At 35.7% G+C, this 23,327-nt stretch overlaps 1 protein-coding gene across 1 annotated transcript in view; it reads left to right on the forward strand.

The window, feature by feature from the left end:
- Positions 1-23,327, forward strand: part of BLTP1 (bridge-like lipid transfer protein family member 1) — a 117,778-nt gene that overhangs the window by 56,761 nt on the left and 37,690 nt on the right. The window contains exons 32-50 of the mRNA XM_031043599.2: positions 521-667; positions 1,046-1,173; positions 1,591-1,793; positions 2,597-2,794; positions 3,532-3,743; positions 4,112-4,263; positions 5,216-5,366; positions 6,456-6,608; positions 7,838-8,078; positions 9,061-9,209; positions 9,882-10,101; positions 11,002-11,160; positions 12,817-12,992; positions 13,515-13,690; positions 14,282-14,988; positions 16,291-16,530; positions 16,963-17,056; positions 22,197-22,403; positions 22,557-22,795. Of these exons, the coding sequence (XP_030899459.1) occupies positions 521-667; positions 1,046-1,173; positions 1,591-1,793; positions 2,597-2,794; positions 3,532-3,743; positions 4,112-4,263; positions 5,216-5,366; positions 6,456-6,608; positions 7,838-8,078; positions 9,061-9,209; positions 9,882-10,101; positions 11,002-11,160; positions 12,817-12,992; positions 13,515-13,690; positions 14,282-14,988; positions 16,291-16,530; positions 16,963-17,056; positions 22,197-22,403; positions 22,557-22,795 (3,952 nt within the window). The remainder of the gene's footprint in view (positions 1-520; positions 668-1,045; positions 1,174-1,590; positions 1,794-2,596; positions 2,795-3,531; positions 3,744-4,111; positions 4,264-5,215; positions 5,367-6,455; positions 6,609-7,837; positions 8,079-9,060; positions 9,210-9,881; positions 10,102-11,001; positions 11,161-12,816; positions 12,993-13,514; positions 13,691-14,281; positions 14,989-16,290; positions 16,531-16,962; positions 17,057-22,196; positions 22,404-22,556; positions 22,796-23,327) is intronic.

Consider the following 23,327-nt stretch of genomic DNA (forward strand, 5'->3'; position numbering starts at 1 on the left):
CAGTAGCTGGGGAGACAGTTTGAACTTTCCTCTACCTCATACAAAGTTGTGAAAGTGCATGTGTTTTTTCTGCAGTTTATCTGATAGCTTAAAAAATTAATTTAGCTTGAAAATAATTGTATGGTAGTATCTACAGAATTAAGAGTTCTGTCTAAGTTAATGACCATATCCATATTTTATGATTTATTAGACTTCACAATTATTTACATAATTATTTACTTCATAATAAGTTGTTCTATATAATTTATATATATAGGACTTAAAATTTCAGCTGAAATTTGGTCATTAGAAAGATTATTGCAGAATGTCATTGCTACCCTTATAGATCTAGACCTCTATCATATCTATAAGTGCTACAGTCTTTTTTCTAGAAATCGTGGTATTGTGCTTTAAATGATGTTGGAATCTCTTGCTGTTTCAATACTAATAAACTATCTTGTTACTCTTTAGCTTAGGAGCTCTGAGTTTCAGTGAGAATAAATGAAGTTAGTTTGTTGTTTTTTTTTTTCCCCTCTGCAAGTTATCTTCAAAGCAGGATATTAGAGGAACAAAAATAGATACTACCACTACAGGAACAACAAACCAGGGACCAGCACAGACTAATCTCTCACTTAAGCAAGATAATGTGACAATTAAAGGTCTTCAGGCCAATGTTACTGTACCAAAGGTAACAAGTTTTTGTTTATGTATTAGTAGACATGTGCCTCCCAAATTACCCTTACTTTGCATTATTAGTTCCCCAAAAGTTTAAGTGAAGCAATGTATTTGTGCTAGAGAACTAATGTTTTGTAAAGGATAGGCTCTTTTGGAGCTGCTCAATTTTATTATGGTAGATGTGCAAGTTAACTACCAATTGCTATAGGGGTAACTGACTGCCATGTCTTTAAATTGTGTTTTTACATATTCTAGGTGGGATGGGTTTACCTTTTATTTTTTTCATTTTATTGAGAAGTATAAGACCAGATTGTATCAGAAATTAGTGATGTATCTTAATATAACATGTTTTTCTAAATTACTTTACTCTTTGGGGAAATTTTGCATATAGGTGAACCTGTGTTTACTACAAGCATCTGTTGATGAATCCCCAGGAGTTTCTTCTAGCAAAACTGTGACTCATGTTTCATTAGTAGCTTTGTGTTTTGATAGAATTGCTACACAAGTCCGTATGAATAGGTAAGTATACTACATGTTACTATTCGTGGCTCACTCTTCTTAAGTTGGAAGACTTACAGTGATGCCAATTTTTTTCAGTTTGGAAGAGTATTTGAAAAAGTTGTCATGTCTTAGTTAAGCAATAAAATGTGTCATCTTTGTATTAGAAATTAGCATCTAACTAGTTCCTTTAAGAAGTGGAGAAATCCTTCTGAAATAATTTTGGAACTTTAGTTTTAACTCTTTTCTTACCTAATCTTATGCAGGATAAAATTAGTTTTTCTACTGTAGCATATGTATCTTCTGTTTTACAAAGCATTCTTTTTAACACTGCTGGGCCAATGTCACTTAAAATTTTAAACAAAAATAATCAAATTAAATATGTCTATCTGAGATTCGCTTTATTGTTGTGGTTGGTTTTCTCCCCTATACTCAAAGGGGTATAGTTGAGGAGACTTCAAGCAGTGCAGAAACTGGGAGGAATTCTGTCGCATTTGATCGTTACATCCAAACCAGTAAAATGCAGCCTCAGTCTTCTGGCTCACTGAAATCCAATGCTGGTGCAGAAAAAGGAAAAGAAATTGCTGCAAAATTGAACATCCATCGTGTTCATGGGCAACTTAGAGGCCTTGATACAACAGGTAAGCCTTTTTTTGTTTAGATTATGGAAATGTAATTTTCCTAGAAGCAAGTGCTTATAGTTGACTTTGATCTTGTTTGGTTGTGGGGTTTTTTATCAACTCAGATATAAAGGCACTTGAATGTGGAAATTTTACATATATTCTGAGAAGTGTGGGATGGTTGTTCTGAATTATTTTCAGCTATTCTGCTAAAGTGCTAGATTTAAACGTAGGCAGAGTGAAAACCTATCAAGAATAACTTCTAAGCAGTTGGTGTGTGCATTGTAAATATTGACATGCACTGGCAAATTTCAGTCCTGGGCTCCCTTCCTCCCAGTTAATCTCTCTTTAGCTACCATTTTTTGTCACCTGATGCTAGGAATGAATTACACTTCTTTGCTTTCTTACTACTTGCTGACAATCTCAAGATAAGTATAATGTGCCTGTTGTACTGGCAATTTCAGCATGACAAGCTGTAGTTTTTTGACTAATTATGGCTATAAAACTAAAATAAGACCTAACCAATTGTCTTCCTTCTTGTTTGTGTTAAGGAGATTCCTTCAAGAGGCCATGAATTAAAGTCAGCTGCTATAACTCCTGCCTGTATTAATATACCAGGAGCAAGGTGGTTCCTCCTCTTCCTATGCTTTTTTTTTCTACCCATGTTTCAATTTATTTTTTTTTTCTTTCTTGCCTTTTTTTCTCCTTCCCTTTTTCAGTATTGAGGAATACTAAAGGAACAACACTCCCAAAACATTGTAAGAGGTATTTGAGGATGTATTTTTCATTTTCTAACAAAGTGATAAATGTGTTTGTTATCACAGATATTGGAACTTGTGCAATAACAGCAATTCCTTTTGGGAAATCAAAAGTTCTTTTTACTTTGGAAGAACTGGATGAGTTTGCTTTTGTGGATGAAACAGATCAACAAGCTGTTCCAGATGTAACTCGAATTGGGCCTAGTCAAGAGAAGTGGGGTTGGATAATGTTCGAGTGTGGAATTGAAAATTTAACTATAAAAGGTAAAGCTTATTTAACTATAAAAGGTAAAGTTTACCTTATAAAAGGTAAAGCTTACCTTTAACTATAAAAGGTAAAGCTTTATATTATTTTTTCCTGAAACTAACAATTCTATTGCTTTTTTAGATTAGCAATTTGATTAGAAATTGCTGAATGTGGGTAACACTGAACAGTACACATCTATTGTAAATATCACATAGTAGATTGTACAGTAAAGGACCTTTTTTAGTCATCAAACCTACTATAATAATGAATGAAATAATTCCATGTAAACTGGTGTCAGCAATTTCTGAACTGAAAGTGAGGGTAGTGAAATGAAAGTGAAGGTAGAACGCAATACTTTCACTGTTTGCTTAAATCATGAGCTTTCAGTCATACCCACAATAAGGGTCTGCATTTAGGTGCTTTGAAAGGGGAAAGCTAGCTTCAAAAAGAAAGAAAAAGAAAGCAATATATATGTATTTTCTGTCATCCAAGATACTCTTTTCATGAATAGTGTTTAAAAATAGTCTTCATGTGTGTACTCTTCATCTACTTTGAACAAGCTATGAAAAGCTCTACAACTAGATGATTGTCTAAAAATTGTAGTGATAAATTGTTATGTAGAACTGTAATGCATCTTGTTTAACCAAGATCATATATATTTCTTCTCTTCAGTTCAGATCTTTTCCATGGGACATAACTTATAGATGTTTACGCACAGCAGATGCTTACAGTCTTAATATGGGTGCTTTTACAGGAGGAAGACAGTCTGGGGCAGTATTTTATAATACGTTTGGAGTCATGGGTAAATCAAGAGATACAGAAAGAGGTGGATTGCTTGCATCGAATAACTCTTCAGATTCTCCAACTGGTAGTGGTTATAATACTGATGTGTCTGATGACAACCTTCCCTGTGATAGAATAAGTCCCTCTTCAGATATTAATGGAAATTCAGTTTCAGATGAGCAGGTACGTACCTACTATGTAGAAATGATTGGTCTTGGGTTGGGCTTTTTGTGTGTGTTTTTTTTTGGGGGGGTTGTGTTTTTTTATTTTTTTGTGATTAACAACCTTAATAAAAAATCTAACAATTTAACTTGTTTCAACTGTATTCATGCTGTCTACTCGCACAATAAACCGTCAGCTTTTTGCAGGTCTCTTGGTATTATCTTGGGAGAATTGGTGGACAGCATTAGTTTGTTGTTTCATGGGGTTTGGTTTTTTTTTTTCCTAAATACACGTGAAACTTTCTGATGAGCAGTGTGCATGGAATGTCAGTGTCACGCAATCACTTTGGAAAACAATTTCGCTTTTGACTTTGTGTTTCCTTTTTTAAGGATGAAGGGGTTGAATCTGATGATCTAAAAAAAGATATACCCTTGATGCCTCCTCCTCCAGATTCTTGCAGCATGAAGTTAACAATCAAAGAAATTTGGTTTAGTTTTGCAGCCCCTACCAACGTGCGCTCTCCAGCCCATGTATTTTCAAGGTATAATTTTACCTGATTTGAAAGAAAGTGCGACTTCTGCTTTGTTAAATTGCACCTGTGTTTGGTAGATTCTGACTGTAACTTCAATAATTTTTGTCACTTGTCTGGAAATGAAAATTTTGTGTTTTACATATATCACAGTAAGTCTTGCTTCAAATTTTCATTGTTGTCATTTATATGGAAGTGTTGGTAGAAATTTTTTACACATGATTAAGAGAAGAAAAAGAACTAAAAAAACCCACAACAAAACAAAACAAAAAAACCCCAACAATGAAAATTAGAAAGAGTAAAAATCTTCCAGTGAGACTGAAATGTACGAAGGAGAAAGGCAGGGGAGGGTGGTTGTTTTGGGTAGGAGAAATGCTAGAGAAGAGAACCACTCAGTTCTTTTGGTATTCAACCTGATGCTTAACCCATTATCTTTCTTCCATTGCACTACAATGTTCAAAATAAATGTTTTGAAGATAGTTTTTTCATCCTGTGTTTATAGAATAAGCCAAATATCCCTATCTGTCAGTAGTTTAATCTCAGTATAGAGCTATAAATTAGAAAATGCTCCTTGTGGTTTTGCTAATATTCTTACCACAACCCTTCAGCAAAAGTACTTCATGAACTATTGTGTAACAGTTAATGTGGGATTTAGTCAGTGATTTCAAATCAGAAATTTGAAATTCAGCCAGAATTTCAAACTGCTTGATTTCAGTAGGTAATACAAATGGGAAAATGAGGGAGTAGCAGCAGCAGCAGTGGATGGAGCCATGAGCGTGTGAGTGAGTAAAACAAAACCTGCCTTAGGTACTTTTTTGCAAGTTGTCATTTTCTGGGCAAAAAGTCTGTAACATTGTTCTGTTGCAATCCACCTTTTTCAATGTCGTTCATAATAGCATTAGATAATCTTGCTAATTGCTGATGCTAAATGTGAATACCCAATTATTTTCATTTTTCTCAATAGGCAGCTGAACCTCCTGAGTACTGCAACACCTGCAGTTGGTGCTTGGCTTGTTCCTATTGATCAAGTGAAATCCTCATTAAATAAACTAGAAACAGAAGGAACCCTGCGAATCTGTGCCGTTATGGGGTGCATTATGACAGAAGCATTAGAGGTAAAATGACATTTATAAAGTCAGTAGCCGGAGCAGAGCAGTGTATTATGTAGTATATACATTAAAGATTATGGATATTTTCACTGGCAAACTTATAGAACCTGTTATGAGCCCTTATTTCCGGAAGTGGTCACAACAACTTGCTACCTGTGATTTTTGTACACAACCTAAATTTCAGTGAGGAAGTCTTGTGCTTCTATGCAGGAGTGTACCTCTGGGTAAAATAACTGGAGTTTGTGCCTTTTGAAAATGAAGAATGAGAAATAATGGCTGTAGTATCTAGTATATTTTATGAAATGTGAAGGTATGTTGAATTATGAAATATTCAGGGTATCTTTCAGGAGAAATTGTGAATTTTGTGCTCCTGCTGTGTGTGGCATCATTATGTTTTGGACCCATTTGTTAGAGGGAGGACTAGCACAGTGAGGGTGAAACACAGCAAAAAAACCAGACAAATTTTCTGTTGAAAACCAGGATTGGTAGAGCTTTCATGACAAATTGAGTGTTAACAGTGATTTGCTAATGAGCTTTTCGTGTGTAAGCTGTGTTCTGCTGTTCGTTTACTTGGCACCCTCTAGTGGGAAGGTTTTGAGGTGCTATTCGTTGATGAGATCATGTCTTGTGCTATAAGATTGACCAATGTAGTGTTAGAATTAATTTTCTGCTGTACTGAAAAGTCATCATTTACAGCAGTCTCTTACTGCTACTTTCCTTCCTATGTCTTTTCCCAGACCTTTCCTAGTATTAAACATTAGAAAAGTCCCTAGTTTTTCTATAACTGGGAATGAATAGTTTCTTTCAAAATCTCAGCTTGCTGTACATTTATGTCTTATTAGTTCAGAAGCAAGTTTGCAAAGTCTGCAGTTTGAATCCAGCCTTTTGTTTTATTACTTTGTATAAGTAAGTATCAAGTGTGATTTTTCACATACACTTCTAAAAATAAGGTAGGCATTTGTGAGGCAAATCTTTGTTGTGGAGGTTCAAAAGGGGATAGAAGTTTGTGGTACTATAGGGGAAACCTTGTAGGTCATGAGTGTGTTTTGTTTGCAAGCATATTCACATGTGAAAAATTGTTATATTTTAATCTAGAATAAAAGTGTGCACTTTCCTCTGAGGAGCAAGTACAACAGGCTTACTAAAGTGGCTCGTTTCTTGCAAGAAAATCCTTCTTGTTTACTGTGTAATATATTGCACCATTACCTTCATCAAGCAAATTACTCTGTTATTGAGGATGCCACCATGGTGAGTTACCCTGTAAAAATGGAAATAATTCAGTGGGTTAGTTTCAAATGTACCAATTTTAATGTCTCAAAGCAGGTAACAGATTAAGGAAAGTTAACAAACAAGATAATATAACACAAAATCGTGCATAGCCTGAAATTGATGAGTAAATGTTGCTTCTCTCATTTCATTTTCTGTGAGATCTGTTGGTTTTGTTTTGGCCTGTGTATGTGCAAAATTTTTCATCAAGTGATTTTATTAGTAAATACATGAGGAATCATAAACCTAAAAGGCGTGTCTTTAAAATTATTAATGTCATTTTAATCAGATTTTATTTTCCTTAAAGATAGCAGTAAAGCAGTAAAAATTTGCATCTGTAATTTTAAACTTGAATAGATCTGAAATAAGGCAAGTGCATTGTTAGCTTATTCCAAATCCTATCCTCAAAATTACTTTTCATGTCTTAGAAATACTTAAATAATGCAGACAGTTTAAGAAAAGAGCTAAAGTTGTAAAAACTTTAAGGCTTAAGTATCTATAATCTTTTTCTTATTCCTTTGGAATATGAATATGTGTTTTGTAGGGGTGAAGAATTGTTTGAACAAATGTATTTGGCATAAGGAGGAGTGTTTCTTCCTGATTTTGTGTCATTTTCATAATCCAATTCCACAGCTGTCAGATTTAAAGACTGCATTTTCAACATATTCAGCTGAGAGCCCAGTGATCAGAAATAGCACAATTTGTGGCAGAAATAGCCCTGTGTGATTCGAAGCTTTTTTCTTAAGCATAATTCAGTGGTGCAGTCAAAACAATCCCTATTTTTGCCTCACATTTATGTTTTTAAAATACTGCTTACCAAGAATGGGGAAAAAAACTCATTTTACTAATTTCAGTTCTGTTTCTACAGGCAATCTAGTGCTGTTGTGAATTTTAGGCCATAGTTCAAAGCCTAATAATTACTTAAGTACTTTTTGTTTCATATTTAATAAACCTGTTTCCTGTTGTTTATTTTGGTCCCTTTGGCTAGATCCTCAAGTCATGCAGATGAATGTGTTTAGGGTGTTCAATGAAGCTATAATTTTTACCACTTAGCTCTAAGACTTCTTGTATCTGTCATAAGCCTCTCGAGCTCAAAGACTTAAGGAAGTTCTGATACCCTCCTTCTCCCTTCTTCCCCCCTTCCTCCTCCCCCTGTTTTACTTTAAAATGCTGTGATATGCATTTGTTGTTTTGTTTGTTTGTTTTTGAAGAGTGATGGTCTTCCTGCCTTAGTAACCTTAAAGAAAGGTCTAGTTGCCTTAGCAAGGCAGTGGATGAAGTTCATTGTGGTGACCCCAGCCTTTAAAGGAGTTAGCTTACACAGACCAACTCAGCCAGTGAAATTACAGATGAATGCCTGCCGTGACCATGAGGATGGACTTGGATTAGACAATGGAGGGGGTCTTCAGAGTGACACAAGTGCTGATGGAGCGGAGTTTGAATTTGATGCAGGTATTTTTGTGTTCTTCTCTCTCCATAAAACTTAATAGTGTCAAACTAGTTCTTGTCAGAGCATTTCTAACTTCTTTAGTTTTAATGCTTGAATGCATTATAGTCTTCTTTTTTAGAATCATTAAGCTTCTTATTTAGAATTGTCTTCATTTTGAAGCTGCTGCTTACAATTACAGTATTATAATAATGATTATTAGTTTGGAGAAAACCAAAACAGAACACTTGTCTTTCATCATATGCTTTGTCTTGTTTTTTACTGCACAAAACACATCAACTTAATTATTTGCTACCTGGGAATTAGGATTCTGTTGTGACCTTCTGATGTTAGGTAGGAAATGTAACATGAAATTCTACGAACTCTCCCAGGAAGAGCTTCAATCCAACCCTTTTATTTGATTTTTGCCAGGTAGTAGTTATCTTAAGCAGGTAGCTTAAAATGAAAAAATCCAAAGATGTTTGTGTGTGAAACTTTTGTGTAATCATACAGTATGATGGACATTTTTTTGCCCCTGTCTCTAAAATATTTGCTTTGCTTGAGCAGACTATTAGACTATTAGAACTAGTGAAAACCTTTAATTTCCCTCCCCCATTGTATTCTGTTTTGCACCAACAATTTTGCAAGTGGCGGTTTTGCTTCCTTGTATACATGTACCTATAGATGGAATTCATGCAAATGTAAGCAGATTAATTAAAAAAATGATCAGCCATGCCAGAGTCAGCAAAAGAAAGTGAAATTTGGCAGTTTGCTTTTGGATTTGCAGCACAGAGCAATAGCTGTATGATGTTGGAAGGACAAAAAGATTTTAGACAAAATCCAGTAGTCCCGTATCTGAGGTCTTTTTATTAGTCTTAAAATTCCCTAGAAGCTGTGTATACCAGAATTTGGAAGTTTATGACTGCTTGTAAATAAATGTACCTAATAATAAATAATCTTGATTCCTTGTATATATGCAAGTGAGAAAAATTGTTTGCTTTGTTTCAGCTACTGTCAGTGAGCATACAATGCTCTTGGAAGGAACAGCTAATCGCCCTCCACCTGCTGGTGGCTCTTCTGGACCTGTAACTGGTGCTGATATCATGAGGAAATTATCCAAGACTCACACTCACAGTGATTCTGTTCTGAAAATAAAGGTAAGTTCCTAGTGCCATGCACAAGGCAGAAGTGATTTGTAGCTGGCTTGTTTAGAAGCAGTTCTGCTTCTTCAGTCCTTACTGCTCACTCCTGGTTATCTTGCATGGTTTGTAGGCACAGATGCTTTGCTTAAAAACACATTTGTTGCTTATTCAGTTTTGAGGGCAGAGAACCTGTTTCATAGTTTTAAACCTTTAGGCAGATCAGGAGCCTTCCACTTGGTGTCAGAAATCCCCAGCTTCTATTCTTGCCCTTCCCCAGAGGTTACACTCACTATACTCATACATACACTCATTATACTAGGGCTGGAAAAGATTTGGTCTTCAGATGAAGACCAAATACAAATGAGGCTTAAATTCAGTGGTACACACTGTTCCTTCTGCAGACTTTCTTTAGGTGAATTCTACACATCTGCAGTTCCATTTTTTTTACTTGCTAGGCTTTTAAAACTGTTTTTACTCATAAAATTATTTTAATACTTCAGAATTCAGTAACACCTTTATGCGCAGTACTTGTATGGTGTATAACCTGTATCAAATGAACTGCTACTTGTCTGAAAGTTTGCAGGAATGAGAATCTCGTAGGTATTGTGTTCTCATATTCAGACCAAATGCTGCTTCCTATTTGCCATTTACACAGTGCTTCACTAGTTTCTTTGTTTTCTTCACAAGGGTATACATCCATATCATTCCCTAAGCTACACTAGTGGAGACACAGCTACAGATTCACCAGTGCATGCTGGCCGTTCTGGAGTGGCAGTCAAAGAAAGCCCAAGAAAAGAAAGTCTGCTCAGCTATCTTACTGGGAGTTTTCCTAGCCTGCATAATCTGTTGGAAGGGACTCCTCAAAGAAGTACAACTGCAGTCAAAAGTAGTTCTTTAACAAGAACAGGTATGATGCAGCTTCAGTAAGCTAAAGGGAGGTGAAAGAAGGATTGGTTTTATTTTCATGATTTAGAAAAGGTATTATATTTTCACAGCAAGTTATCATTTCTGTTTAACATTTCACCTCCCCGCTCTCTCCCACCAGATAAGAATCATAGGCTTTAATAGCAGTTCCTAGATATTGCTATATCATACCATTTCCTGTAAACAAACAGCGAGTGCATTAGATTGGGAAAAGAAATTAAAACTAACAAAGTAAATAAAATATTTTACTTTTACTTAGCCTTACTAATTTTAGAGTATAATACATAACTACTTAAATGAGTCTTCTTGAATGAATAAGGAAATGATCTTTCTGTATTTGGTGTTTTTTCTTTACCTTGTAAGTAGCTTAGAAAGTGGACAGAAACTAATGTTACAGTAACTTCATTTTTGTATAACGATTTACATATTTTTAGTAATGGTTTGAACGAATGTGTTTTGTAGAAGTTTGATATACACACATTGAAATTTGAATGTTCTGTATTATTGTTCAGAATGCATTATCATAGTTTATAAAAAGAAAACCAGATAAGTTTGATACCGCATTCATTTTGTTTAAAACCTCTCTCCTTTGCTGTCAGGGAATGAAGTTTTATTCAGAAAAAAAGGTATTTTGGTTTCTTAATGTCTCCTCTAATTACTCGTAGCGATGAGCACTTGTAGTACAACATTCATTAGTGTCATAGTATAACTTCTGTGGTGTAGTGCCTGTAGAGCTATTTGACGCATAATTTTTACTGGAATAAACTTTGAGGATTAGACTTTACTTGTATAGGAAGTAGTCATCAGTAAAATTATTGCTGCATTCCTGTTTTTTGCTGATTTTGATGGAAAAAATGCTAAAGCTTCTGATTTATCTGTATAGGAAATACTGTGGCCACAGACATGTTATCTGAACATCCTTTGCTGTCTGAACCATCTTCTGTGAGTTTCTATAACTGGATGTCAAATGCTGTGGGCAACAGAGGAAGTGTAGTACAGGAAAGTCCAGCCACCAAATCTGGACACAATAGTCTTCCAACAGGTATTGCTAATTACAGCTGGATGTATAAGAGATGATTTTGGGTTGGCTGTTTTGTGTTTACTATGTTCTTTCTAAAAGTAATTGAGCAAGGGACTTAAATTTAACAGACGTAAATGCTACTTATGGGAATTTTCAGCAAACCAGAAAATGAACAAATATGATTTAAACAAAATTGTTTTCGTTTCCCTCACCCTGCCTCCAAAAATGTAGCTTTATCTTATATTTGGAACTGTAAATATAGGTTCCAAACCCATGTGTAGCTGTCCACAGTTAAACCATAAAATCATCCTCAGTTGCAGAGTTCCTTGGATCTTATTATTTTTAATCTAATTTGCATGTGCTGGTTTTGTAATAAAGATTTTATAGGTTGGAATCCTTGCTCTTTCTCAGTTCTGCTTTGAGACTAAACATAAACCTCTATTTTGAGTATATAGTTCTTCAGGGATGGGAAGTCATCAGTTGGTGTAAGGGAAGGGAAAAAAGGAAACACACATAACTGAAAGTCTTAAATGCGTTAAAGAAACAAATACATAACGAATTATTGTGGCTTGCTTATTATTTTTGTAAGCCTGTCATCACTCATAATCCTGAAAGGTGTATATCTTGATTTTCTTTTTCACTAACACTGAATTTGAATGTTTCTTCTACTAACAGTCTTTAAACAGTAATATATTAATCTCAGGCAGCAACATGTTGTTATATTTTTTTTTTAATATTGAACAAATGAAACTACAAAACATCTTTGTGTTGTACATACTGCTTAACTTGTGTGGCTTCTCTGTAAATTGGAATGTTTCTCTGAAAAAAAGAATCACAGGGTAGAAGTATAGCTTTCAAATTTTTATTCACCCAACCCTTCCCAGAAGCAATACTTTTTTCTACTGAAACTGTAACAGTTTGTTCACAAGCACATGTTCCTGTGATTAAGACTTAGTGATTTTAACTTGGACACCGATCTATCCAAACCAGTTTTCTGTGAAAGTGTGTAGTCATGGTGCTTTGATTAAGTACTGCAAGCTTGAGTTTTGGGGAACCAGGATTAATTTATACTGACATAGTAACTCTGTCTCAAGGTGGTTAAAGATGCAGGAGATTGAGCATTTCCTTTGTTCTGCAAGTCTGATCGTTTTTGAGTAGAACAACCGTAGGGAAGTGGCTGTCCATAGTAATTTTTATGAAGACCATATCTGACTAGAGACTAATCTATAGGCATCTAATTAGTGGATCTTGCACTGGGACTAGTAAAACCCAGAAGCTTATAGCACACTGAAAACCAAAAGAATCTGCAACTGTAGCTAATCTTTCTTTTGATTGATGGTATAAGCTACTCATTCTATAGACTATTTCAGTTTAAACAGGAGTTAAGTACCCTGCAGAATGCAGTACAGGCAAAAGGCCTTGGAAAGGAGGAGAAAAAGAACAAAATATTTTTGTGCTGTCCAGATATGAGTTGGGATATCTCTATTACCAGTTTCAGCAATATCAGACTGTTTCTATACACTGAATGATAATTTTGTGAGGTTATAGACCTGCTAGGGCTCTGATTTTCTATGTGTATGGCATGTGTTTCTATATAACTAATCTTGCTGAATTAATAGAGTTGGTGGTGGTAAAATTTGCTGTGGTGTTAGTGTTCCATGAGTATTTATTTTTCAGGTGTGGCACCCAACCTTCCTACTATACCCTCTGCTTCAGACTTCAACACAGTTTTGTCTAGTGACCAGAACACCCTGGATGGCACACACTCACAACACAGCACCAGTCAGGATGACATTGCAGGTGTAGAAGAGGGGAACCAGGGGTTTCCTGCTGTGCAGCTAGCAGATGCACAGGTAAGTGTGGTTTGCTGATATGTTTTGGAGTTCTTCAGGGACAAAATATGACTTAAGAAAAAAAAAAGAGGTCTTATAATGATGAAAATGTTATCCTGGTTTTGTACACACTTCCTATGCATTCCTATGCAAAAATGAAAAGCTCAGAAAACCTCTGACGTGTTCTATAACAAACTTTATGAATGGTGATTAATAGGGCATTTTTTTGTAACTCCAAAGAACCTATTAGAGTACTTATGAGATTAACCTGGTTATTCAGAGTACATTCACTGAAGGGAACATGCAGAAGCTCCCATAGCTAAGCATTCAATGCTAGATTGCTATGTAGTCAGTCTTCTTACTCAGAAAGTCCATAAAGATTCTATCACCTTACTTTCTGTTTTACAGCACTATCAATAAAACTTAAACATGTTCGATATTATGTAGCTGACATTGTAAATATCGTAGATCAACAAATGATGGAGTGAGATTATAGGAATAATGTGGACAATAAGGAGTAAATCAGTGGGTTTTGTTTTGTAGGTTGTTTTCAAACCTCTTCTGAGTTACACAGGAATTCAATCTCAGGATGCAATGCCACTCTGCTATAGAATGTACTTTGGAGAGTACCTTTCCTTCTCAGGAACTTTGGACTGCCTAAGAGCAGATATTGTTGATTCAGATACAGCAAAGGAAAGAAAAAGCAAGCGAGCTCGAAGGTATGTTGTGAGATATTTGAAAACATGTTATATTGGTTAAAGAACAGAAAATAGGTTTTTCATGTGGAGTTACGGAATTCCAAAGCACTTCCATAGAATAAGGAGCAGCCCTTTATTCTTTTAATTGTACCAGTTTCGTTTTCCTGTTAGAATATTATTATTTTTTTAAATCTTTTTACAGAAAGGTTTCGAAATTTTAAGTGTTTACATCTCAGCTGCTTTTGAAAATTGGAGTTTGAGGAAGGGAGAGCTGGTGGGAATAATCTTAGGGGACATTTGAGAGGCTCTTAAATACTGTTTTGTAATTAATTCTGTAAATGAGGTTGTTACTTTCAGTGTAAATGCTGAATCTTCCCCCCACCAATTTTGAGTAAAGCTTTTGGTTATGATGGAAAGATTGGGTGCCAAAATAACGTCGAACTGAATGATTACTGTGTTAGTAGTATGCAGTATGGAAGAATAAAAGTTCTTTTGCTGTATTTAGAACTGTGGTAAGAAGGTGATATCCTAAGGGGGATAAAAGGTTGGATTATGTAAGTTAGATCTACCACTGAGTAAAAAAGTAATAACTTGTATTTTTAATTTCCTTAGGCAAGGAGCTGTCAATCTTCCCCCTCTTGAATTCAAACCAGCACTGATGTTGGAAACTTTCAGTATTAGTGCTGTTGTAATGGAGAAATCCATGTGCACACCTCATAACTCCACTAATGCCCTTTCTTTTCATGATTTGAATAAACGCTATTATAATACTTTCCACTGTAATTTTACAATTTCTTGCCAGTCCATAAGCCAGCATGTAGACATGGCACTAGTTCGTCTTATTCATCAGTTCAGTACAATGATTGATGATATCAAAGCTACACAGACAGACATCAAACTTAGCAGATACACAGCTGGATCAGCCTCTCCAACGCCTACTTTTAAAACCCGAAAACACAGAGACTTCCGCTCTTCTGACTTCAGCCGAAGCTCTCGAGGAAGTCTTAATGGAGGTAACAGAGTGAACAACACCAAGAACAAACGAGCAAACAATGAGAACAATAAAAAAGAATCTCGAAACAAGAATTCCTTGGGGAGGTCAGAAAGAAGAACTTCTAAAGTGTCCAGGAAAGGTTCGAAAGATGTAGTTGACCACATGACCATTCATATGGATGATTCCGACTCTATTACTGTGTCGGAACAGAGTGAACCTTCTGCTGAGTGCTGGCAAAATATGTACAAACTGTTGAACTTCTATTCACTCATTTCTGATCCAACTGGGATTTTAGAAAAGTCTTCTGAAACTTTTGGTCCAACAGGTAAACTAGTTCATGAATCCAAATAATTTAGAGTGTCTGCTTTAGCTCAAGTGTACTCTTCTAAAGCTTGATCATAAGGTGGTTTTTGAAAGTTCGCAATGCCATTTAACTCATTCAGAGGGACAAGTGGTGAGGGTGGGGGGAGAGAGCTTGGAATTATTTCACCAAGATGTTGTATAAAAGAAAAAGAAAAAAAAAAATCTTTTCCTGCCTTTATAGTATGCTTTCATTATTTCAATCCTAGACTTAGTTAAATATGTGTTAATTGATTGGTTTTAAACTCAGGTATTGTTGTGCAGCTCTGTTAATCTGAATTTCTATTGAGCGTGGGACTGTGTTAAAAGGTCAACATTTCTGGGTGATTGAGTTGAGTGGATTGAGTTTGTTCCTCCCTACATACTATTTTGTTTCAAGCAGCTGGTGGAAATGCTGTATATTCTCATTCTGTGAACATACATAAGCACATGCATAAGTGATCCTGATGGACGTAATTTCTGGCCCTGGGAATGACTGAGTAAAACTATAAACTACAAACCTAGCTTTGAGAGAAAAAAAGGTGAAGTACTGATTTTGATGAAGTCCAGAAAAAATTACAGGCGTTAGGGCCATAATTTCTCCAAAAGCTTTGAGGTTTGGGGTCATCATTGCTCTCTATTTCCAATGTATTTTAGCACAGCAACGTAAATACGAGACCTGACTTAGCATCATACTTTTTGTTAGTGAATTTAGATTGCTGTAAATGTGGAGGGATGGTACAGTTCCTAGTAAGGCATGTTCTCTTTGGACTTATTCTAACTAAAGAATGAAAAACTGAGAAAATTGCAAATGAGAGCGTCTGTTAAAAAGAGGGCAGTATCTTTCATGCACAGAATATCATATCCATAGCTGTGATATCTCTACAGAGGGTATTTTTTTTACATTGTTTTTATGCTCTGAGTGTTGAAAAGGAAAACTTGTGCATCCAAAACTAAATTGTAAGAACCTTTGGCTATGAAATGATAAAAAAAGCAATAGGACAAAACGCTGTCAGCACATTTTTATTGTATGACAATAAAATCACATAAATACGAGTATTTATAGAATGTACAGAAGAATATATTTTTGAATAATAATGAAATCACATCACTCATTATTCTACCCACCATGTCTTGGATTTGGTTCAGTTGCAATGTTACTGGAGTGGAATAAGTGATCCATAGATAATTTGCCTAAAGAGTCTGCTTGATATGCAAGATACATGATCTTTCGTTTCAAATACAAATATAGGTCAGATCCTTAAGTGACTCCTTTGTATTTTTGTAGGTGTTCGAAGCCCAACTGAACCTGCTTGTAGAGTAGTGTTTGAGAATGAACAGGAGAATGGCAGAGATGCACAGAGGAAGCGCAGCCTGGTGACTTCAGAGCCACAGCATGTGACTCTCATAGTCTTTGGGATAGGCATGGTAAACCGAACTCATCTGGAAGCAGACATTGGTGGACTAACCATGGAGTCTGAACTGAAGAGAATCCATGGCAGTTTCACCCTGAAGGAGAAAATGAAAGGTGGGATAAGCTAAAATGTACTCTAATGAAATGCAGTGGCAGCTTTACATGTTTATTTGTGTGCATACCTATAACCAGTGCCTATATCTGCATGTGTAATAGGTTTTAGATGTAAATAACTTACATTATGTCTGTGTACAGATAGTATAATAACATTCAACAAGTTCTTTTGAAAACTATTACTAGGGTGCTGAAGGATTTTAAAAGGATGCAAGATTTTCAGAAAATGCTGTGAAGGAAAAACTTATGCAAGTTATCCTTTAATTTTTAAAATTTTCATTCTTGTCACAATTTAAATTTGATATTACTTTATGGGACTACTGAAATAGTAATTTTTCAGTTATTTTCCTGCTACTGTTTTTGAAAGCAGTAGGCATACCTAGAAGTATTTTACTTGAATGAAATGCTGTTAAGTATCTTTTCTTCTTAAAGATGTACTACATCAAAAGATGACTGAGACGTGTGCCACTGCTCACATAGGAGGTGTCAATATCGTCCTGCTGGAGGGAATTACTCCAAATATCCAGTAAGTATGAAGCTTAAAAATTTTATATTGGTCAAGTGCATAGAAGTGGTATCAAATGTGTCACAGGTATGAGTGACAGCTGAGTAAAGGTATGTAGCTTAATATGGCAAAAGTGTTGGTGATATGTCTTAAGACAGAATCCATGAAGTCAGAGTTTGGTGGCAGTTATGCGGTTGTTGCAGAACTGGGCCTGAGTTTGACTTGTATTTGCATGTGCCCATTGACAGGAGGCTTTTCTATGAAAGGCATGTCTGAGTAAACTGAGAAGGAATATGGTGAATGTTAGTAGTAGGTTTCCATTTAGGGCATCCAATCACACAAATCTTAGACGTAGTTACATGAGTATAAATACTCCTGTTCCTTTCTAGTTCTGATAAAAGATATTAGTAAGATCAGAAATGATTGGATGATTAGAGTGTAAATGGGTAAGCGACCTGATTGAAGAGTTGTACATGACAGGCCTTCTTGTACGAAGAAATAAATTAAATGTCATGTAATCTGAGCTTTCTGCACCAATTATGTTCCATGTGGTGTATGCATAGAAAATTTATTACATTGTATGCGTCGTTTCTCTTATGCTTCTAGTTGCTTTTTGAAGCTTATAAATTCCATTAAACCATACAAGATTTTCAGGGAGTATTTAACGTGCTGATGCTGATTATTCCCATTTAAGATCTATGTTGTTTCATTAATAGAGGTATTTTAGAACTCCCATGATTCTTTGTGTTATTTTTACACTTCTGTATCTCCACCCTTTATATAATTGACACAACTTGGCAGGAGTGTGCAGGAGAATTACTTTTTGTGCATAAATATCTGAAATGACTGGCTTAGTAGCCACATTTTTACTTTTTTTTTTTTGGTCAGGTTTGCAAACTCTGAAAGGGCATGCATTATTTTTCTTTATTTCTGACCGAACTTGTTTATGTTTGAGTTGCAAAACAACAATTGAACTACAACTCTTTATAATGTAGATCACCCTCATGTGGTTTGAGGTTAGCTGGGTAAACCCCAGTATGTGATACAGTTTTAGAATACTAATGTAGAAAAGGGGCTAAATAATGTGACTTGAGTTTCTCCTTTTAATTCCTGTTTAGTTTGCAAGATGCTATATAGAACTTAAAGCATACAGAATTTTATTAATTTCCTCAGCTAAAACGCTTCTAATAAGTGTGTTATAGAGGCATAAATACAAATTCTAATCTGACAGCTATGTAGGGTTTCTTAAGGTGACTGAGGTTCTTCATGTCTGTTTTACATCATAATCTTACTGAGCTTTCATACAGGAAGGGTACAAAAGGACAGGGGGCAAAACAATGATAAGTCTTTAACACCAAACTCTAACAAACGCAAAACCTTCACCTTGGTAAATTTGAGAGTAAGTGTCATATTGTGGGTTACAAGTAATTAACTGACTAATTTTGCATGAATGTTTATTCTTTATTTGCTTTTTGTTTTTCTTGCTTTCTCTTCAATCTTCATCTGTAGACTGGAGGATTTTCCTACATCTCCTACAAGCACAGCCAAACAAGAGTTTCTGTATGTCATATTATTATGTTTAATAGTCTTGCAATTAACTGTGTTGTGCAGCTGATGGCTGTGTTCCTGCTGTGTGTGATTGTGTAGGCAGACATTTCTTGAATACGTTTTAGTTTAACATCTATTATTATCTAGATAAACTTTTAATGTAACCTGCTATCTGTCAAAAAAAACCCCTTGTAAATATTAACAATCTAGCTTTAGGGACAGATACTATACAGTCCCTCCTATACTGTTGGAATGGTTTCACTGGCTGTTAAGTTCTTTAGATCTGCTTGTATGCTTAGTTTAATAAGGTGAATATATGATCATAAATGTAAATGAACAGACAACTTACACGTACTTTGAACCTGGTAAGGAACTGAAGTGCTTAGAGAGATAGTACCTGTTGTGATTTCAGCATGAATAGGACTATTTCTTTTGTCTCTTTACCTTTGTGCTATGTTTAATTGCCAGGCATTCTGATCAGTTTATGCTAATACAAAATGTTTTCCTTAACATTATGCCTGTGCCTCTACTGCTAATGAAGGTGACACTCTTCATGTCCCCTAGATCAATGTGTGTAAGTGTAGGTCTTTCACAAAAGATGCAGCTTTTTCTTTCTAGTTGCTTTCTTAGTTCTGATGCTAAAATCTAGAGGGTCTCACTACAGTAGTGGTCAAGGTGGGAATTGTTGCGTTGCCAACCTAGAAGCCCTGTTGTGCAGTGACCCTGCAGTACTCTGAAAAGGAACGTTATGTAGCCAAAAGGTTGTCAGGCTCCTCTTTTTTTCTTTCTGTCTTTTAATCTTAATTTTTTTTCTCTTTCCTTTCCCAAAGTAGTATTCTGATCCTGGGTTGATTTTGTTATCTGTTACAGCATTTGTATATAGTCAATGTTGTGAAAGTATGGGATTAACTTCAAATGTTCTTATAGATGGTAGCTCTGGAAGGAGAGGTGATGGACTGTAAAACTGCAAGTGATGTAAAGAGAATCTTAAGGGTTTTTTATTTTGCTCCTTTTTTCTGGTAGCAACATTAAACCAACATAAGAAAGTACTTTTTTGCATAGGTCATCACTGAATACTTGAATTCATTGCCATGTGATGTGGTCAATGAAAGTATAAATGATTAAAAGAGTTGAACAGATCCATGTGAGATGGATCTGGTGGTGAGTCCTGAACACACAGCCTCTGGCTCAAAAAGGAAACTCTTGATAGCTAGAATTAAGGGAAGGATCACTTTATTTATACCCCAAGTATCTGCCACTGCAGGAATTTTCATCTGATTTGCTGTGATAGTTCCTTTGTGTGTTACAGGCCTCTAGCTGACATCTGTTTCCCTTTTTTTCTCACATTCCCAAAAATCTATTAGGTTGAGTGGTGGCCTTGTAGCCAGTTCTGTACTGGGACAAAGACTTTTTTCACAAGTTTGTCTGGAGAGCGCTTATTTGTGGAATTGCAGGTTGGATGGGGCTTTGAGCAAACTAGTCTAGTGGAGGGTGTCCCTGCAGGAGGGTTGGAAGTGGGTGATCTTTAAAGTCCCTTCCAACCCAAGCCATTCTGTGATTCTATTGTGCAAGAGCATAAAATTACTTCTGAATGTATTACTGGTATATAACTTAAATATTGATGAAAGATTTTAGTAATATTCAATGGCATAGCACCGTAGGCAAGCCAACTGCAGACATCTCATGGGCAGTGCTCATTCCAAATAAATGTATAGCCTCACAATTGTTCTGCATTTCATTCTGTCATGGAAGTAGGCTCTTTGTAGACCAGATAAGTGACAGCAAAATTAATTTACTGGAAATTCCTTGGCAAAGAATCACAGTTAATATTGCTGAAATCTGATCCTCCTGCAATATCTAAATTGATGAGTTGGGTTTTTTATGGATTTGTTTTTTTAATTAAGGAAGTGCTTCAAATGGTATGAATTCATGTGTTTGGAATTGATTGTAAATTCAGTACAGACTTTAACTTTAATCTTACTTTTAGCTTCTGCACAAGGATAGGTGAAGATTAGACTGTCTGTCTGGTACAGATCTGGAGGAGGTCTTGCAGATTCCCTTACATTAAAAGTTGTTCTTGTGATGCTTGAATATCTGATGTAGTAGAATTTTGTGTTATAAGTGGGGAAAAAAATGTATTCTTTATTGGCTTCACAATAGTTCAGTCAGAATGGAAGCAGGAAGCGAGTAGGAAATAAGCAAACATTAACAGAGAAATAATCGTGTATTTTTCTTTTAAAGAGGTGGATTAAAATAAGTCTGTCCCGTTCTTGAGTAATGCTTATTTGTAGAAAGTTTTTCTGAAAATACTTGTGAATTAAGATTTGTTTCCTCCTTCATATTTGTGTAAATTCTTCACATATTTTGACATCGTTTCGACTTGGCAGTCTACCCTAAAATATTAATCTATAACTGCTTTGGGTTTCTTGTAGGTCTTGTGCAGTGGTGAAAATCTAAAACTGTTTCTAGAGCTTCAGTAAATGAATTTGCTGTTGATAGGCCTGTGGTTTCATTACAGTGCCATGTATATCTTCATTAAAAGCAGGATGATGTTGGGGTTTGATTTTTTTTGTTTTTTATTTCCACACGTGGGATGCTTTGTTCTAGTTGATACTGTAACATCAGAATAAGGAGCTCTGTATTAGACTTCACAGAAGAAACATTACTTAGGGAGGAAAATTCATAGAATATTGTAGCTTTCACCATGAAACCAAACTGTCTGTAGATACTTTAGTGATGGTCCTTAAAATACAGTAACTGAGAAACTTTAACTGAATCTTGCAATTTTATAGTGTTTATGTTTCAGACATTCTAGCATACTAGATGCATTCATACTGTATCTTCACAGCTATTTGTCTTTCTCTTTGAGGCTGTAATAGTCTGTGCTGGCTACATAATAACATACTTCTATTGGGTAATCCTCCAGTAATTTACCTTAGATGAGAAACATTAATGTGCTACCTGGTGTATGTCTTTCTAATAGAAGCTTAGTGAATTCTGATATGCCAAAATTTCATTTTGACATCAAAAACTGTCAACTTTGTGCAGCTGTATTTTTATCTTGGGTAACCATTGTGAACCATACATATCCTCCTTAACATAAAAAAAAGTTTAGACTTCATATTTTGGAATAGTATGTGTCAGTTAAACATCGGTATTAATTCACAACCCCATTTATCACTTGCTGTGTATTTATTGCTAAGTAAGTATTTCTTCCATTGACCTTTTTGGATACTAAGATCAGATTTAAGTTTTCTTCCAAAAAGGATGGTTCAAGATTATTCCTGAAAAGAAATTTAAATGGAAGGCTTATTTGTTTCTCTGTGTGAAAATTTGTCTGTGTATGTGCAGCCTAGTGTGTATAAACTCAAACGGTCTTACATTATGCAAGAATAACAGTGCATGACTTGTTGTTCTTTTAAATGCAGTGCAGTTGTTTGTGGCATGTAGTGCATCTGTGTGTGTAAAGTGAAAGAGGAGGAATGTCTGTTACCTAAATCAAATAATTTATATGAATACTTTAAAATTCAGCTAACACTTAAATCCCCATTTTAATGTAAAACTGTAACTATTTGAAAAACATGTGAATAAATCCTATTTCCTTTTCTGTTAGAACTGTTGTGAAATGCAGTATTGCCAAATCTCAGGCCCTGTATAGTGCTCAGAGAGGGCTGAAAACAAACAATGCTGCTGTAGTCAAAGTTGGAGCCATCAGCATCAACATTCCTCAGCACCCTGCCACTCTGCACAGCATGATGGTGCGCAGTTCTCACCAGCTCTCCAAACAGATTTCAGATCTCATCAGGCAACCATCAACTGCGTAAGTGCTGCTTGCATGGCACATCTGAATGCCAGTGGTTGCCATCCAGTCAGGAGCTTGTGCTGCTTTGAATGGATGTGGGAGAGTCAGGCTAGCCATACGTTGTGTTAGAATAACAAAAGGTATTTTTATGATCTTTGTCTTGGTAAATAGGCCCCAGCCTGCCAAAGAAGATGTTGCGACTCCTTTGCCCTCTGAAAAGACTCCAACAAGTATTAATCAAACACCTGTTGAAACAAATGAATTTCCACAGCTGCCAGAAGGCTTAGAAAAGAAGCCTATAGTTCTTAAATTCAGTGCCATGATAGATGGTATTGCTATTGGAGCAGCACTCTTGCCCTCTCTAAAGGCGGAATATAAGATGGGAAGAATGAGAAGTCATGGAATGACAGGTAAAGTCCCATTATGGCTTTAGTTTGGCCTTGCTAGAAGTATCCAAGAGGACCTGGTATTTCTGTTGAATTGTAGCTAGAGCTTGGAATCTTGCCATCAGCTTATTATTTTGAATGTGAACTTCAGTCAGATGGGGCCAAACAGAGAATTTACACTGTTGTTCTATGAAGTTCCTAGAGGCAGAGTACAAGAACAGGTGAAGACACATAGACATTCATGTATATATTAGTTCCAGGAAGCTTCCCTCTTAAATCAGTTTATGATCCTTGATTAATTCTGATTTGTAAGACTACTTGAGAGTAATCTTACAGGGCCTCAGTATGCATGAAGTGGTTTATATGACTCCCTTCTCCATGTAATTACAGTGAAATCCTCATTTTCTTTTAAATTTAAGAAAACCCAGAATTCTGTGATTCTATGTTTCTATGTGGGTGGACATTTATAGCTCTAAATGTGAAGACCTGTGAAGGGTTTTTTTGTTTGGTTGGTTTTTCTTTTTAATTCCAAGCGTGTTTTAAAATTTAAGGATAA

This window comes from Melopsittacus undulatus, chromosome 5 (assembly GCF_012275295.1).
Source record: "Melopsittacus undulatus isolate bMelUnd1 chromosome 5, bMelUnd1.mat.Z, whole genome shotgun sequence".
NCBI lineage: Eukaryota > Metazoa > Chordata > Aves > Psittaciformes > Psittaculidae > Melopsittacus > Melopsittacus undulatus.